Here is a 17,840-nt window from a genome sequence, read left to right as displayed (position 1 = left end):
TTCTCTTCTTCCTTCCAATGTTAGTTCTTTCAAGAGCCTGGATGCTATTGCCTCTGAACAGGCATTTGTTGGGTACACAAATGAGGGGCTTTTAGTGGATGGGATAGGTGTTTGCCAGTCCAGTAGAGCTGAGCCGTGTGAAGTCTGCATTCATTTCTCGGTGATCATTTCTATGCTCCTATTAAACATCCATGGATGTTTTACTCTTTGAATCCTAAACATAGACAGTAGGATTTTCTTTTTGTGAGGGAGAAAGCCTTTCATTTTTTGCTATAAAAACTTTACTTTTCAGTTTTTCATTTGATAAAAATCTTTCCACTCTAGTATGATTTCCTTTGAGGATTTACACCAGTGTTTGATCTCAATTTTTAATAATTTTTGTGAGTTAAACTCCCCAAAGAAAACATGCTTGTGCTATGAAATATTCCCACTAGAAATCTGGGTAGTCTTGTCTTATTGAGAGCTGAGCGCTTGATTCCTTTATTAATTCCTTTGTAGAGAACCTTAGTACAGTTAACCTTTCCTTAACACTACACTGGAGAAATTAATCAAGGATTTTAAAAAATTGTTTGAATTAGATAAAATAACATTTAGGCAGAACTTAAAACCTGAGGTGATGAAGCAAATGTTAGTACAAGGACCATTTTTATTGACTCCTTTTTTTTGACTCATGGGATTCCAGATTGCAAATAGCTTTTCCAGAGAGGATAATGAGAATGAGGGGAGAGGCAAATAGGTCTCCATGTAAATACCATTTTAAAATTATCCCTTAGAAGCCTCCAGAATAAAATTTGACTTAACAGAGGATGGAAATCCTGATATTTGTGAATTATGATATAGTTCCTTTTAACTCACCAGTGAGTCCCAAGACTTTGTTAGGTATGCATTTCTAACCTCCTGTGAAAAGAACCTTCAAAATTTACTTTCACATTAAGGGTCCTTCAGCAGAATGCCTTACCTTTGCACTCTGTGTGATATCCAAACTTGTGCCTCTACTTTTTCTTCCGTGAAAAAACAAAAGCATTTATTCCAGGATCAGCAAACATTTTGTTTCCCTGTAGCTACTAAATTTAAAAAAGATGCCGCAGTCTCTCAGTGTGGGACAAGGGAAGAACTACTGACAAGACCCCCGCGGCCCCTGGGTATGTGCAGCCCCTGAGCACGAGGTAGCTTACTCTTTTGAGTCACATACTATACATTACGATAGTTCATGTTGATGCACCAATCATTTGTGTCCACTGTGAACATGCACAGCCCTGTGGTCTGGCGAGCTTCCCACGGACAGGACATGAGCCCCTGAATCTGCTTGTGCAGATCATTTCCTAGAAAGCTGATACTGAATGCAGTGCAGGAGGCCCATAGTGATGCGGACAAGTCTGACAGCTGGGGAGTTTTGTGAAAAAACCAGAATCAGTGCTGCCTATTAATGGTGGTGATTGATGTCTAACTGGAAATAGCATTTTGTTAAACTGAACCAGTTTATTTTGGGAGTACTATAGGTCAGGCTCAGGGTGGGCGGGGGATGGAAGAGTACAGACTTGACTAAAGGTGGACCTCTCCCTCATGCCAGTGGGAAGCTGGGTACACCTGACATCAGGGAATTCAGTTCTGTGGGTGAGGTTTGCCATGGCAGGTTCCCAGGGATAGCTCTGATTTTGTTTCTGAAGTTGTCACAACACACTCCCTGTGTGTCTGTGAGCCGTGGTTTGCAAACTACCAGGCCAGCTAGATCTAGCCACTGAATTTCCGCGTTTGAGTTGGACCTAGGGATCTGGATTTTATCCTTCAGCCTTCAGACCTGACTTCAGGTTGAATTGTGATCTCTCAGCTTGACAACAGTCCTAGAATCAGAGGTGTGGAAGGCCAGTGCTAGTCTCCCTTTCCTATCCCTTGAAGCCCACTTTGAACCTTTGGGGTGATCAGTGAGACGTTCACTCTCCCATCCCTGTCCTGACCTATGTTTGTTCGTTTTTCCAAAGTTAAGATAAGCCTGAGGGACTGCAAAGAAGTGTATGGTTTTATCAGAGAGAATTCTGAGAATAAAATATTTTCTGATAATCATTCCCTACTCCGATGTACCCTGCAAATATTGGGAGAGGTTTCAAGGATTTTTATTGTTGAAACTTTAGTTGGGGGGTCTGACCCTGAGTTGCATGTGACAGCTGCATTATGGATAAACACAAAATCGAATTTTTGCATGTATAGCTCAGTTTGTCCTTCCTCCTAATTTTAGAATTGACCATGACTATCCCCCTGTACATCCCTGAGAACTTGCTGCTGTTCAACTTCTGTCTCAGCTTCTTTACAGTAAGAGTTAAGGTCAAGCAAAACTAACAACACAAATAAGTGAATAAACCCTTTATAATGAATCTGGAGCTGACAAGCTTACGGCAGGGGGTGGGGTGGGGGGTGGGGGGGGAACTGCAGCAGTTTAGGGAAATCCTGAGGGCCTCTGGCTGACCCGAGGATCAGTATATAGCTCTCTCATAGTCAATCAGTGCACTTCCATTTTTCCCAAAATTAATGACAAAAATTTTTTTCTACTTATTTTTATTACACTATCTGAAATTTCTTTCATTATGTTTATTTGGGATAAAATGTGTTTCTTTTACAGTGAAGGTAGCATGCACTGTATAATGATGCTTTGGCCCAGGATGGACTACTTGTATGATAGTAGGCCCACAAGATTCTACACCTAGTGATGTTGTGGCCATGTTAGGTTAAATACACGATGTGAGGTTTGCTCAAGGGCCTTTACTCATGCATGTCTCAGTACATATCCATGTTAGGCGAAGCATGTCTATATATTTGAGAGATAAGGAGACCACAAAGCCATTCCCCAGCAAAGTGTAGTATCTTTTTATCTATAAATCTTAAAAATTCTGAGATCAGACCCTGGCTGGAGTAGGAGGCTGAAATGGAATGTGGAACCCATGGCTGGCCTAGCTCTGAAGGTCAGTGCCCTGGAGAGCAGGTGAAGGACAAGGGAGAGTAGGAAAGACACACTTGATTCTTTTTGAAGTTTTCCCTGGGACCCCAACACAGAAGTGAGAGAAACGTTATTCCTTTCTGTTTCTGGTTGCAGTTCTTGGCATTCACCTTTATTATTTTAGGATAGGAAGAAAAGGCTAGAGGTTACTACTGGCAGCTTATTTCCTTTCTTGTCTCTGACTCAGGATGTGTGTGTGTGTGTGTGTGTGTGTGTGTGTGTGTATGTATGTGTGAGTGCATGCTGTGTGTGAGTGCATGCTGTGTGTGTGTGTGAGAGCGTGACAGAGACAAAAAGCAAATATAAGGCTGTAGAACAAGTAAGTTATTTTATTTTTCTAGTAAATTTATATTAGGAAAAGATAGTCACTCATTCCTTTCCCTCTTTGTCCACTTTGGGTGGTAGAATTTGTTTCGGTCTTTCAAGGGCCTTTGTCTATGATCTACTTACTGCGGAGGCTGCAAAGTGTGGAGCTTTCCTCCAGTTCAGTGTATACAAAGAACAAATATCCAAGGCTCTGTCCGGAGGCCTTTGTAATCTTCAGTTAGCCCTAGAACCTTTCCAGGTCAGAACCTGCTCTGCTGGCCCCAGGGAAGGGAATAGGTCCTGTGGCTGCCTTACTTCCAGAAACAGGTGGGCTTTAGAAACCCTTATACAGGGGGGAGGAGAAAGGCTAGCCTGCTATCATCTCAGACTGGCTTTTGTCATTCAGAGGGCAGTTCCAGGAATGAGGGTGGACCAAGAAGATACAGGGTCTGGGGCGGAGGCTGGAGAGCAAACTCATCCACACCACCCCATTCACCAGAGCCTTTGTCTGCTGAGTATCTGAAAAGTAGACATGGTTGGTTTCTCCTCCACACCTAGTGCAGTGCTTAACATTGACTTACAGGCAGCACAGACCACTCATTAGCCATACCAAGTGATAAAGGGTCCTTTACTAAAAGGAGTATATTTTGGAGTATATTGTTTTGGAATATATTGTTTTCAAAGGAGTAGAGTTGGGATAACCTGCCTCACGGTGCTTCTTAGAGACATTTCACTTCTTCCATGATTTCAGCTTCTTAATTTATTAAATGAGAATAATAACAACTGTCTCACAAGGTAACTATGAGGAGAAAATAAGGGTACATATGTTTGACTAGGTAGTGCAATGGGAGAGAGAGTTTTGCTTGCTGGCCCAACTTTGGCGGATGGTGACTGAGTCCTGTCAAGGAGACCCCCGTTTATCTTTCACTGTTGAGGTGGAACAATAGGAGCATTCGGGAGTAACTGTTCCTCAGGTCACTTTCATAGCCAGTGTGATGGCATTTCCTGAGGACTGTAAATGTTCTTTAAAGTGAAGGGAAGGAGGGGAAAAAGCCTTACCTTTATTAAAGAATTTGGATCAGTATAGTTAATTAAAAAATTGCAGCCTACAGTTTGGTTGGTGATTCTGAGAAGGAAGTGCATTGGATTTTGGAGTTTAATCAAGAGGGTTTCTGTTCCTGAGTCTCCTAATATCTAGAACATAGAGAAAAGATAACCAAAGGGCCAAGAAGTGCCGACGACAATCACATAATTGTTGCAGTATCAGTTTGTGATGAATTTATAATGTGTGAGAAAAACCATTCTATGTGTTTTTTTGGCGGACTGTTTAAATTAGTACCATCTGATAGAAATATAATGTAAGCTACATGTGTAATTTTAAGTTTCCTAGTAGCTTCATTTAAAATACGTTAAAGAAACAGGTGAAATAAATTTCAATAATATATTAGTTTTAACTCTAAATCCAAAATGCTATTTCCATGTGCAATTAATTTTTTAAAATTATTCATAGTATATATTTGGTTTTATTTTTATTTTTTTGATAGTAAGCCCTTCTAATGAAGTCTATTTTACACCTATGGCATATCTCAGTTCAAGATAAGATGTATTTAAGGGCTCACTTGTCACATGTGTTTAGTGACTACTGTTTTGGATGTGCAGTTTGAGAGCATGAAGTTAGGTGCTTCTTAACACGTCACCTTTTGCTATGGGCAGGTTGAACTCTTCAAGCCATTATTATTTGCATAATAGGACATACCATGATTATTAGTATCATTTGCCTATACCATGATGAGACATTCAGTGACCATCATCATTACTTTTATTTTTTAAATGTTTTTTTTAGTATGTATCATAACATTGCATATAGATTCTGAAAAAAATTGGTTTCTTTTTTTCCCCTTGGTAAACTATACTGATAAATAAAAAAAAAAAGAAAAAGAAAAATAGGTTCCATTGTTTGAGAACTGTGTGTCAAAGAAACACATTATATAGTTGAATTCTCTTGACAACTCTGTGACATAGAGATTATTGTTTGCATTTTAGCTGGAGGAATTTGAGCCTTAGAGAGGACAGATAAAGCACCCATAGTCACTCACACAGATAAGGAGAGACACTGTCAGGATCCCACCCAAGGATCACCTACTTCCAACTTGCTGCTGTTCACCACCACATCTAACCACCTTCCCACATGTCCCAGTTCACCTGGTTGCTGTGGTGCAAAGTAGTAACAACGACCATAGCTACACATTTTTTTCAGAAATAGTATCATTATGAAATGGCAGTTTCAGCATCATTGCTAATGACAGCTGGAAAAGTGCATTTTTCCTAATGGAGAGAGGGTCCAGGTTTATTTTGCCTCTATGACAACAGAATTCACCATATATCCCAATCGCCAGAGTAAGTCTTAGCTTGGAGCAAATGGCTCGGGCCTGGGTGCCTGTCCTCCACATTGAACTACCTGCCTGCCTCCTGCAATTGTAAAAGGCTTAGCAAGGCTTAGAATCAAAAGGTCCAAAGTTCTCTACTTGATCATCTGGAAATGGGTCTGTGTTTCAATAAAAAGAAAACTAATGCTGTAAGCTCGAGATACAGGGTTAGAATAAGAGTTTTTCTGTTTTCTGCTTCTTGACCATTTCTGAATTGTGTTGTAAATGCATCTTACCTTACATTGGTTTCTTTCATCAGAACTTATCTTTTAATTCTTCCCATTTTGAATCTATTTTTTTGAAGTCTTTCTAAACACCTTCACTATCTTCCCATCTACTGTCCTTTTCTCCTCTTTCTTTTTCTTTTTTTTTTTTGCTTAGTGAGAATCTTGTGACCAAATAGATAAATATCTCTTTTTTAGAGGCATAGATTTCTACTCATCCTTTTCCCCCTTCTCTATACTCATTTTCTACTCATCCTTTTATGGCTTGTCTCCTGTAGGGATTTCCTGTTTTTGAAGGCTTTTAAACCTATGCCTGAAGCTTCTTGCCATCCTTGATTTTTGTTGTACAATTTTACTATTTTTCATTTTTCTTGTCATTCCCACGGGAAACTGCATTTATTTTTCCTGACTTCATTTTTTTCTAAAAACTGCTTTTCATTGTACAACCATAATTGTTTGGGTCGATCAAGTTCTAATAAGAAGGTACATTTTTCTGTGGGTTAAATATAACCTGTTTGTGATATTCCTGGGTGTCTCATATATATGTGCTTCAGAACGAATCCTATTATCATACATTCCTTGTTAATGTTGTTTTATTTTATAAATGACTTCAAAGTCCTTTGCTTTTACCCAAGTAGGTGATGCCTGTCGGGGATGGGCTTGCTTTTTGACTGTAAGGAGTTATTGCTATTGTGTCAGGTGACAATTACTTCCTTCAGTCACTGAACTAAAATGCTTAGAAAATCTCTCACTTACTGACAATTGTAAAACACAAGTTCCTACGTGTTATAGAGCTCTGTGTTTTTATGTTTTATTTCACATGTGACTGATTGAACTGTTAATATTATCTTCAAAAATTGATAGGATCTTAAGTTTTTTCAGTTGACTATAGACTTGAGAAAGATTTATGGTGTCTAAGTAATGGATACATGTTAGCTTATGGAGTAACTAGATTCATTTAAAGGTCTTATCTGTGATTCCCAGATGTGTGACACTCAGATGTTGACACTAGGAACTGCACATGGATTTTCATGATTGAAACTTATGTACACATAGGTATTAGTGGTTAAGTAGCTTATGGCACCACTGGCTACATGGCCCCATGTGTGCATATGCTTGAATCATTAGAAGTAGAAATCAACCTGCTTCCTTGGACAAAGATCATATACCAGTATGTAAGAGTTAAAAGGGCTAAATGGGGGCTATTCCCTGTTGGTAAGGCCTCTCTTGAATGGGTCCTATAAAATGCCATTATGCTTACTCAGGAAGATTTTACAATGCTCTCAACTATATGGAGAGCAGGAGTCATATAGACTTGTTCTCACTTATATCCCGGGAACCATAGGGGATACCTGGCACATAGTAGGTGTTCAGTGAATAAATGCTAAGCAAATGAATGGTGGCAGGGATAATTTGGAGGAAATCTAACTCATAATATTCATTACAAGTCTTGAATATGTTTGGTGATAAACTCACTATTAATAAATAAACATTTCATACACCAGAGTGGGTCACAATTAAAAACTATATTTTATGAAGCATCACATGGCCAGGCTAAATCCTTTTCTGTTTTTGAAAAATTGGTCTTCTCTATCCTTGTCTCATGTTTTTCATGAATCTGTGTAGATAGTGTAGCTGTAGACAGTAATCCTGCTTTGTTGTTCTCAGAGTGGACATTGAGTCAATAGCTGTCCCAGGTATGGTATGGTGAGACTTGTTAAGAGTGTTATGCAGTCTTAATAATAATTACCATGATCTTTAGTGATAACGATTCTTAATGAGTATTATTATTGTTAATAATGATTATATTTAATAATTACACCCAATACTTATTATCTTTAATAATAATAATTAGCACATGGGAACCAGTTGTACCATTGTATTATCTTTAGAACAAAAACCTAAATCTGTGATCCCATAGTTTGCAGAGTATCTGCTCCTACTCTCAGTTTTTCAAGATGGAAGTGAGTCAGGAGACTTGTAGGGTCAGGCAACAGGGAAGGGCTTCTGGAAACCTCCTAAGCATTCTGTTTGTCAGGGCCCTACTCTCCTACAGTCATTTCAAAGAGATCTTGTTTTCATTATGAAGTGCCTTCACTGTGACCATCCAACCCTCCACCTCCCCATCTCTGCCTGCCTACTCATCCTTCATAACTTTTGATTTTTTTCTTGCCCAAAGACCCAGAGCAGAACCCCATTTCATAACATACTAATTTGTGTGAATTAAGTGGGGCAGAGTCCGTGTTTATTACTTGTATGTTAGTAAAACTTTGATCTTCTTCAGCCTTGGCTATGTTTAGATTTAAATGCTTGTATGGCTTTTTTTTTTTTTTTTGAAAAATAAAAAACAGTTCAAAAAATGTTTGGTGAATTAAACATTTTTTAGCTTTTCACACTTTGATACAAAGCAGAGAAATATTTCGGTGACAACAGATTTCAACAGATTTTCAACTAGACTAATTTGCTTTATTCTTTGGGGTAGTTTACTTCTTTCTTCTGCAAACATAAGAAAAGATACTCTTTTTCCAGTAGTATCTGGTATTAGTATATAATAGTTTCAAAGAGGTGGAATTTTCTATTTGGATGTATATTTTTGACGTAAGTTAAATGTTTAGACTTTTCATGATCAGAGTATTTTCAGGCTAATTGATAACCAGGATTAAAAAAAAATAAAACAATAACAACAGCCCAAAAAACAGCCTACAGGAGGGACTTTTAAAATTTCTAAGCAATGTTGTGAGGCCCTAAGCAACTTAGTGAGACCCTGTCTCAAAATAAAAAATAAAAAGAGCTGGGGATGCATTTCAGAAGTTAAGCACCCTTGGGTTCAATTCCTAGAACCAACCAACCAACCAACCAACCAACCAAACATTCCTGATGACTTTCTTATACATATTCTCATAACATCTTAGGCCCTAACCAACCAACCAACCAACCAACCAAACATTCCTGATGACTTTCTTATACATATTCTCATAACATCTTAGGCCCTGAAATCAAACATGCCTTCCCACTAGGTATCTTGAGAGTAGAAGTTTTAAAATGCATTGCTAGACAAAAGCTGATCAGATCTGAAAATACTAACTCTGATTAGTAATTATGATAAAACTACTGGACATTGAGGATTCCAGCATCTGCAAGGTCACCTTGATCTAGCCTATGGGACACCTCTGAAGTGCTGGGACACCTCTGAATGGCGCACTTCACTTTTTAATGACTGGAATCTGAGGGCTTCTGCCACTGCCCCCTGGCAATTCTGCTACAGTTTGATAGTAATAATAATGGGCGGGGGCACAGCTTTCCTTAGGGCCACAGAACAAAGAGGCTTGTTTACTCTAAACCAGTGTTGATCACAGTTGGGTGACTTTTATAACTGTCTCTTCCCTTCTTGTGGTGGTAACTGAGCTACTTTGCAATATTTGTGTTTTACTCTTGAATTTTATCCCTCCAGGTTTGATGATTCCTGTCTTCTGTGTGGTGGAGCAGTTGGACAGCTCTCTCGAATATGACAACAGAGAAGAGCACGCTGAGTTTGTTTTGGTGCGAAAAGACGTACTTTTTAGCCAGCTGGTGGAGACTGCGCTCCTGGCCCTGGGATATTCCCACAGCTCTGCAGCTCAGGCCCAAGGTATTACTCCATTTCCGTCTCCCTCTCTTCCCCAGCCTTCTGTGTGTCATGATCTGAGAAAGAATCTGTTCCCTGAAATAGCTCTCCCAGGTAATTGTATCCCAGGGTTGAAGGAGAACTGTGAGGTGGTGTAGTGTCTTACCTAAACAGTGAGCAGCAGGATGTTTCTTGTAGAAAGTCTCATTTTCTTGTTGCTTGGGGAAGCTTATGAGCAGCACCTCTAGAGCTGCTCAAACTGACTGTATTTCAAGATGACCTTTATAGGATTTTTTTGTGTTCATAACCCTAGTATTTTTAAGTCAGCAAACCGATACTTTTAGGGCCAGTGCTGAGATGTTTGACACCTGATTTATCCAGGTTTTAATACATGTTTTACAAATATTCAGTTTTCTAAATTTATTTATTTATTTATAGCTTTTGGTCCCATCACTTCTGCAGTTTATGATCAGCCTTTAATTAAACAGGAAGAAATGGATGTCTCTTACCCTTTTGTGTCTTGGAAAATTGTTTTGTAGTTTTGATGTGGTCCATTCATTTAAAAAAAAAATCACAGTGTCTTTGTAATCACTTCCTTTTTTTCTATTTAATTAACTATTAAAATTGCATCATTATTTCAATGTTTATTATATAATTCTAGGGAGCCCATTGTGAGCTTCTGTTGTTTCATTCTGAAACACAGCTCATTGTTCTTTTATGCCAAAGAATTGACAAATAACAACAAAAATGCTGCCCAAACCTTGAATAATTGCAATGACTTTTTGACCTGATAGAATTACTATTGTTTTTCAGCTGAAATGATTGAATGGTATAGTTTATGATGATGATTTTTAACTAATAGAAATATAGTAACTTCCAGGTCTCATTTTGTATGTTAATTTCCTACATTACTATCTTTACTTAATATTTATGTGCCAGGGAATTTTGCTCTTTTTTTTAGTTCTTCATATCATTACTAAGAAATGTCATTCAGAGTCTCATATTTTCTGATAGAGAACCCATGGGAGATTAAGCATTTATAGTTATAAATATGGTGACCAAGGACATAGGATTTAAATTCTCAAGCTCTTGACTCTGGTTTTGTAAATAGATCATTGATTTCATTGATTTTATTAAAAATATTTTAGTTCGACCACAAAAGCAACCCATATGAAACCAGGGGTCAAGAATGCCTTCTTCCCAGGGCAGTCAGCACCCTACGAGTTCCAGCGAGTCCAGGCACAATCCAAGTCCAAGTGCTTGGCCAATCTGTGCAGTTGACACAGCTGAATCGTAGAGTCCAGTGCTTTCAAAGCAGCGTGATAAAGGATGATTCATTTCCTTTCTCTGACAACTTTCATTCTTGTGTGAGGGATTCAGGATTTGATCCTTAGCAAATTGCATACTGGGCACCTTTGCTTTTATTTCATGCTATGTGCCTGAATGAAATAAAAGAATCCTCCCTCCCTTCTCCCCATAAACTTTTCATGCCATTTTAGGGATATTTTTCTCTGAATGTAAAGGTCATTGTATCCCACTGCTTACATCCTGGTGTGCCAGCTTCCTGTTGACAGGGCTATCCATCTCAGTTAGCACGGCTGCTCAGCGCATCGTGAGCTCACATGTGGAACACAGCGCTAAGTGGCCAAGATTTGATTCTTGGCACATGCCGAGGAAAGAGGCTCTCAGGAAATTTGCACTAGGGAGCCACACTGTTCTTTCAGTGATGTGGACTGAGAGTTCTACCCACGGAGGTGAGATGTACTAGCAATAAATATGGTTAACAATGAAGGATTAAGTAGGGGATGAGTCAAAAGCTATTTCCCCCTCAAAGTTTTTTAAAGCTGAGGTTAAAAAATATGAAATGTCACACTTTCTGTAAGTTGAAAGAAGGTGCTCTAGATCAGATATTCTTCAGGTTGTAGGTGAGCAGAGGTGTATCTCTGAGTCCTGTAGTATAATTTCACAGGGGAAAAACAAATCACAATTTGTTTATTTTGTTTCAGGCTGCTGATCTCTGTTTTGGACAAATGGAAAAACTTAGAACTGTTTATTTTGAAGTGAATGTATTAGATTCTTCTTGTTATTCGGATCATTAGAAGCATACATTTTGCTGTGTGTTTATTATAAACCAGATGGCATGCATGATAAGACAGGTCGTTCATGAGCTGGACAAACAGCAGTGTGAGAATAAAATACAAGAGGAGGTAGAATAAAACATGACTCTTTGATGATTCAAAGCATGAGGTTTTAAGTGTGTAGTTTTTTTTTTTTTTTTCCCCTTTGGTTTTGTTGTTTCTTTGTTTAGTGTTTATGTGATTCACCCAAGATAGGGGAGTTGTCCAGGGTCCCCCTAGCAGCAGAGAAGCTGCAGTGCTTCTCAATCTCTTCTTCCTGTGCTGAAAAAGTTAGGCAGAAACTAAGCTGCAAGGATAGTGGTTTGCTTGATCCTGTTTTAAAAATTGAGGCTCTTAAAACATGATTTTTATTTTGATGCAATAGAAGAGATTTCAGTTATTGAATTGGAAGAATATTTCAGTTTCTGTGAAAAGAGAAAATATTTTAGCAATGCCATCATTTTGGAAAGGTGCTGGAGTCCCAGTGAGCAGGCAGTGCACCAAGTTCTCCTGAGCAGGAGATAGTCTCTTCTTCTGAGAGAATCTCTCTCCAGGTGAACTGTAAGAATTTTTAAAGAAATAATGTTTGCTTCTAAAGGATAGTAGAAATGCTACTAAAACAGTTCAGAGATCCCCTGCCCCCCGCCCTGCCCGCCTGCATGTTTGTGGTAACTTTCATTTGAAGGCCCGATATTGGGACCCAAGAGAAAAGAGGGTATAAAACACTATGGTTCTAGCTGGCCCATCCCCTTCATTTCCTAACATGCATTTGGTGACTCTGATTCTCAAGGATCCAAGATGCAGGATCATCAAGCTTGTTGTTTTACACATGCAAAAAGCTGAAAGGTGGCAGGCTTTTTGCCAGTGCTACTTGGGGGAGCATCATAGTCCCTGTTGCTCTCATTTTAAGCTTACTATTTTTTTTTTTATTCTTTCCTTTTCATACTTTCCTTTTGGCCCATGAAGCTTTTAGTAATAGCCATGAAGTTCTTCACACAGTTCTGTGATTCTCAAAGAAGGAGCTGCCGTCTTTTTCTTTCTTTCTTTCTTTCTTTCTTTCTTTCTTTCTTTCTTTCTTTCTTTCTTTCTTTCTTTTTTTTGGGTGGTATTAAGGATTGAACTCAGGGCCGCACATTTGCTAGGCAATGCTCTACCACTGAGCTACATCCCCAGCCCCCAGGAGCTGTAGTCTTTAGGAAGCCAACTAAGTAGCTATCCTACTGGCCAACGTGGATGGTGGGCCTTGGAGGTGGCTGTGATTATAAGGTGTTATTTTCTGTGCTTACCTAACTTAATTTTTAAATAGGACACTTTCTCCTCTGCTTTCTGTAAATTTTGAAGTAAATTTTAAAACATTATTATTATTGTCATTTTTTGGGTACCTGGGATTGAACTCAGGAGCACTTGACAACTGAGCCACATCCCCAGCCCTATTTTGTATTTTATTTAGAGACAGGGTCTCACTGAGTTGCTTAGCATCTCGCCATTGCTAAAACTTATTTTTGGCCAGAGAATTTTATTTAAAAATCAGCATGCAAAAAAAAAAAAAAATGAACATGCAGAGCAATAAAAAAGCAAAAATCTTTTCTGCCTGAATATTTCTGGCGTCAAAACTGTAGGTTTAAGAAGAGGTATATTAATCATTTCTTATTTATGTTGAAACAATTACCTTTATATAGTCATTTTAAATAATATTTTAAAAAGTGGCACAGGAAAATGTAGTAAATTTTAGGTAAATTAAGCAGGGTGCCGAATAGTCTCTGTTGTATAAAAATCCCACATACGTACATAGAAGAACGACCTTTGTCTTTATCAAAATTTTGTCAGCAGGATGGGTGGTAGTGTTATATGAGATTTTATTCTAATCAGAAAAACAAATATGTAGGTACAGTATGAAATTCTACTTCCTCTGTGAATTATTCTCTGAAGAAGTGGGAAGTTATATTTTTTACCTAGTCCAAATATAAGCAATTCACCTTGTTCTTAATTTATTCATAAATATGAAAACTTACACGTGATACAGATGTATTTATGTTGTTTATTCAGTGCAAGATTAAAAATGAATGAATAAATCACTAATGAACCCCTATAATAGATAAGTCAAGGGGTTTCTTAGTTTTAATAAATAGTGCCAGGTAACAACTGAGTAGTTACTATATGTCAGGTACTATTCTCAGAAATTTACATGTACTAAGTCATTAAATTCTCAAAATAGCTTCTTGAAGTAAGTTATAATATATTTTCAATTTTATAGAGAGGACACCGAAGCAAAGGAGGGGAAGGGGAGTACCTTTCTCAGGAATGCATCCTGGTTTGTAGAAGAGTCCATATCTGAAGCCTTTGATCCACCTGCAGAGCAGGGTCCTGAATCACAGAGCAGCCTTATGATTTTTATGATTCTCAGCAGTTTAGATTTGGAATAGGAGTCCCCTCTCCACCTTTTTTTTTGTACCAGGGATTGAACCCAGGGGCATTTAGTCACTGAGCCACATCCTTAGCTCTTTTAATTAAAAAAATTTTTTTTTCTTTTTAATTTTGAGACAGAGTCTTGCTAAGTTGCTTAGGAACTCACTAAATTGCTGAGGCTGGCTTTGAACTTGAGATCCCCCTGCCTCAGCCTCCCAAGCTGCTAGGATTACAGGTGTGTGCCATTGCACCCAGCTATGAGCTGCTTCTATTTAATATTTTTCTCTTTACTTTTTGACCTAAGCCCTAAATGACAGGACCTTTTGGGTAGGGTGTTTATTTAATACATAATGATTATATACATTTGGTAATGATATTACATATGTTTCCTTTCCATGATGATACTTTTTTTTAAGGTAACTAAGACAGACTTAATTAAAAAAAAAACAAAACCCCCACCACCACTGAATTATTATCTATTGAGACCAACTTCTAAAACTTAATAGGTTGATGATTTCAAATATGCAATTCTTGCTCATGAGGCCAAACTGAGTCCAGATATGAAAATCAAACATATTCCTTAGCAGTTCTGACCTTCAAATTAATTAATTCAGCAGGCTTAAATGCCTATCTTGTATCAGTCACTAGTCTAGCCTTTAGAGATAAAAAACTGGAAAAAATCTGTTTTTATGGAGTTTACATTTTATAGTATAATTAGTCATGAAAGACTTAGTATGTGAAATTTTAAGTTGATTTTTGATCCTCTGAGTTCAGAAATGTCCTATGCTGAAGTTCAGAGAATATAAGTACATATGAAATTTCTGTACAGATTTGGCACAAATTTGTAATAGTCACTTGATTCCTTAAAATGCCTAAGAATTCTCCCTCCTCTTGTTAGCTTTTGGAAACAGATAAGGCAAGAAGCATGGGTTGAGTTTTCTAGGAAATCCTCCTTTTGCTTTATTAAAGAAACCTATTTGCCAGTTCAGGACATTGTTCTCCCTGGGTTCAGAACAGCCTGTCTTTGGCTTTGGTTTTGGTTGGTGAAGCTCTTCTTATCTCAGCCTTTTCTTCAGGACACAGGCCTGTTACTTGTGCTTGATATTTAAGCAACATTGGAAGAATGGACAAATGAACCCTAATGCTATTACTTATCACCCTGGGGAAAATATACATATTCATAAAAAGTTTTAGTTTACTTCCTTCAATAATTAGATTTGAGTTCACTGGAGACTCTTTTGTTCCCTTATAAAAGAGTAATATGTAGCACAATGTAAGGTACATAAGAATTAAATATTTGTCAAATGAATGAAGACAGTTAAGTTCCATTTTTACCAAAATTTATCCATAATTTTTCCCTTGTGTGTTACTGTGAAGTTGGTTTCTATTTATGAATTAGCTGTCTTTAAAAAAAAAATGAAGAGTGAAATGTAATTTGTCTTTTTATTGATCAGCTACTATCATTTTCAGATTATTCCAGGTCATTATTCTATAGTTGATGTTTTGGCTATATTTATAGTGGCAAAATACTTCAATATTAACTTTTAGAATGATAAAGGTTGTTATTCAAAAGGCACTTACAGGATTGTTGGGATGTAAATTGTTCAAATAAAAGTTAGAGATATTTTGTCTGAATTGATCTGGACCTCCAGATTTAAAAGGCATTATTTATAGGCAGAATAACTTTGGTCTATAAACTATAAATGGTGGTAAGATTTAAAGCCAAGATAGTAAAGATAGTTTTATAAAAGAGGAATGGCTTCATTTATTCTTTATTATCATTTTACATAATATTCATTTATTTATTGTTGTGTACTTTCTAATGGACTAGTTTTTTTTTAATGATATATATCAGGAAGAAATAGAAACAACATTTAAGGTAAATTCATCAATATAACTGAATAATCTTTCACTTTAATTGATTCATTTTTGTGAAATTCCCTATTCTTAAATGAATTTCTAGTTTTTTTATGGAATCACGCAACATATCAATATTTGTGAAGCCTTGCATTAAATACTTATGATCTCCTCATCTAGGATCAACATTTAATAACTCATGGCCAGTCTGTCTCTTCTTTGTCCCTAGCTACTTTTCATCCCTTCCCTACTGAGTTATTTTAAAGTGCATTCTGAACCTCATATTGTATGCAGATATTTTATTAAATATCACAAAATGACCAAGACTTTTAAAAAACAACCTCAATACCATCATGAATACTAAAGAAAAGATAAAATTTTAATATGAAATATTATGGTTCAAATTTTCCTATTATTTTATGCTTTTTTTAAGTGTTGGTTTATTCAGATCTGCAGTCGTACATGTCTATAATTTATACTTGGTTTATGTGTGCATTAAGTTTCCTGAATCGCTGAGTTTTTCCATCCTCTTAAATTTTAAAAAAATTCGTCAAACTTATTTGCTGCTTTAATTCAGAATTATTTTTGTTCGCTAAACTTAATGAAAATCCTAACCCTATAAATTCCTTCAAATACTATGACTTCAAAGGAACACTTAGTAAGCTCAATCATAACCTTGGAAAGGAATTCAGAAATTTACACTTTTTTTTTTTTAAAGGGAGGATGGTTAAAAGACATGTGTGGTTTAGAAGCCAAAAGGTTTTTATGCTCTGAACATTTGACATTTTCCTTATTGAAAATGTTTAAAATGATCTCTCGCCTTATCTTGCTTTCTCTGCTTCTTTCTTTGGCTCGCTCTTTTTTTTTTTTTTTCCCCCACTTTTCCTTTTTTAATTAAACTCTCATGTTTGGGAGACTTTCAGCAGTTTTTTTTTTTTTTTTCTTCTTTATAAGGCAATGTTGAAGAAAGGTGCATATTTAGAAATTTTAGGCCTTGGAGCAAACTTTTAACAAACAAGCTGCTTTTTAAAAAATTCTGTGGCTCCCAAAAAAAGAGCTGAAAAAGCTACCCAAAATTGCTGTTAACCACGTCTCAGCCCTCATTAAAGCTGGATGGTCCAAAACATAAAAACACTGGTGGCACGCACGTCACAATTCCTTAACAGACCCCTGTGTTTTCCTCTCCCGTGCTACATAAATTAAATTTCCATGCATCCGTGTATGCATATGTGTGTGTCCATGTGCACACAGCAAACCCAACAAAGTGTAACGAAGTGCCAAGGGAAAAATCATGCTCATCTTATTTCCCTGCCTGATATATAGTTAAGATTGAGAATCTAACATAAATGTTTGTAGTTCTGTATTCCTTGTATCTGTTTATTTTATCATAAATATGTGTTATTTTAAATATGTAAATATGTAATTATGGGTCATATGAAAGTCAGCTGAGAGAATATTGTTTATAGGTAAATTTGTAGAAGGTCTAGCCATGAGTAGGTGGAACTTGATAAAAGTCATTGAGGGCTGTGAATTAGGGGGTAATCTCACTCGACCACTGACCCCGAAATTTCTATTTGAATGTCTATTTTAAAAATATTCCATCAGTAAAAATAATGCATTAAGAGTTTATGATTTCTTGCATGGTGAAAGAAGTGTATTTAGCAATGTTTTCAGTTATCTGTTTTATTTGGGAGGCAATTAGCTATAGTCGCAATTAGCTTTGCTGTACTTTTTAAACTGCTTAAAGTTCTTCTTGGAGGTAGAGTCATTAATGTTCATGACATGGAAAAGGCTGATCATCTGAGCTTTGTGTTTTGGCATTTATGTAAAATGATCCAGGTTAAACAGACTGACCTACAGAGATATACAGCCTTTATTTAATACCTAAGTTGTGACTCACTAATATATATG

The 17,840-nt window shown here is 37.1% G+C and overlaps 1 protein-coding gene across 1 annotated transcript in view; it reads left to right on the top strand.

The window, feature by feature from the left end:
- The window catches only part of Satb2 (SATB homeobox 2), a 170,777-nt gene that overhangs the window by 14,051 nt on the left and 138,886 nt on the right, over nt 1-17,840 (top strand). The window contains exon 3 of the mRNA XM_026399328.2: nt 9,397-9,573. Coding sequence (XP_026255113.1) covers nt 9,397-9,573 — 177 coding nt within the window. The remainder of the gene's footprint in view (nt 1-9,396; nt 9,574-17,840) is intronic.

The sequence above is a fragment of the Urocitellus parryii genome, chromosome 1 (assembly GCF_045843805.1).
Source record: "Urocitellus parryii isolate mUroPar1 chromosome 1, mUroPar1.hap1, whole genome shotgun sequence".
Taxonomy (NCBI): Eukaryota; Metazoa; Chordata; class Mammalia; order Rodentia; family Sciuridae; genus Urocitellus; species Urocitellus parryii.
This window is presented reverse-complemented; position numbering and strand designations above follow the sequence as displayed.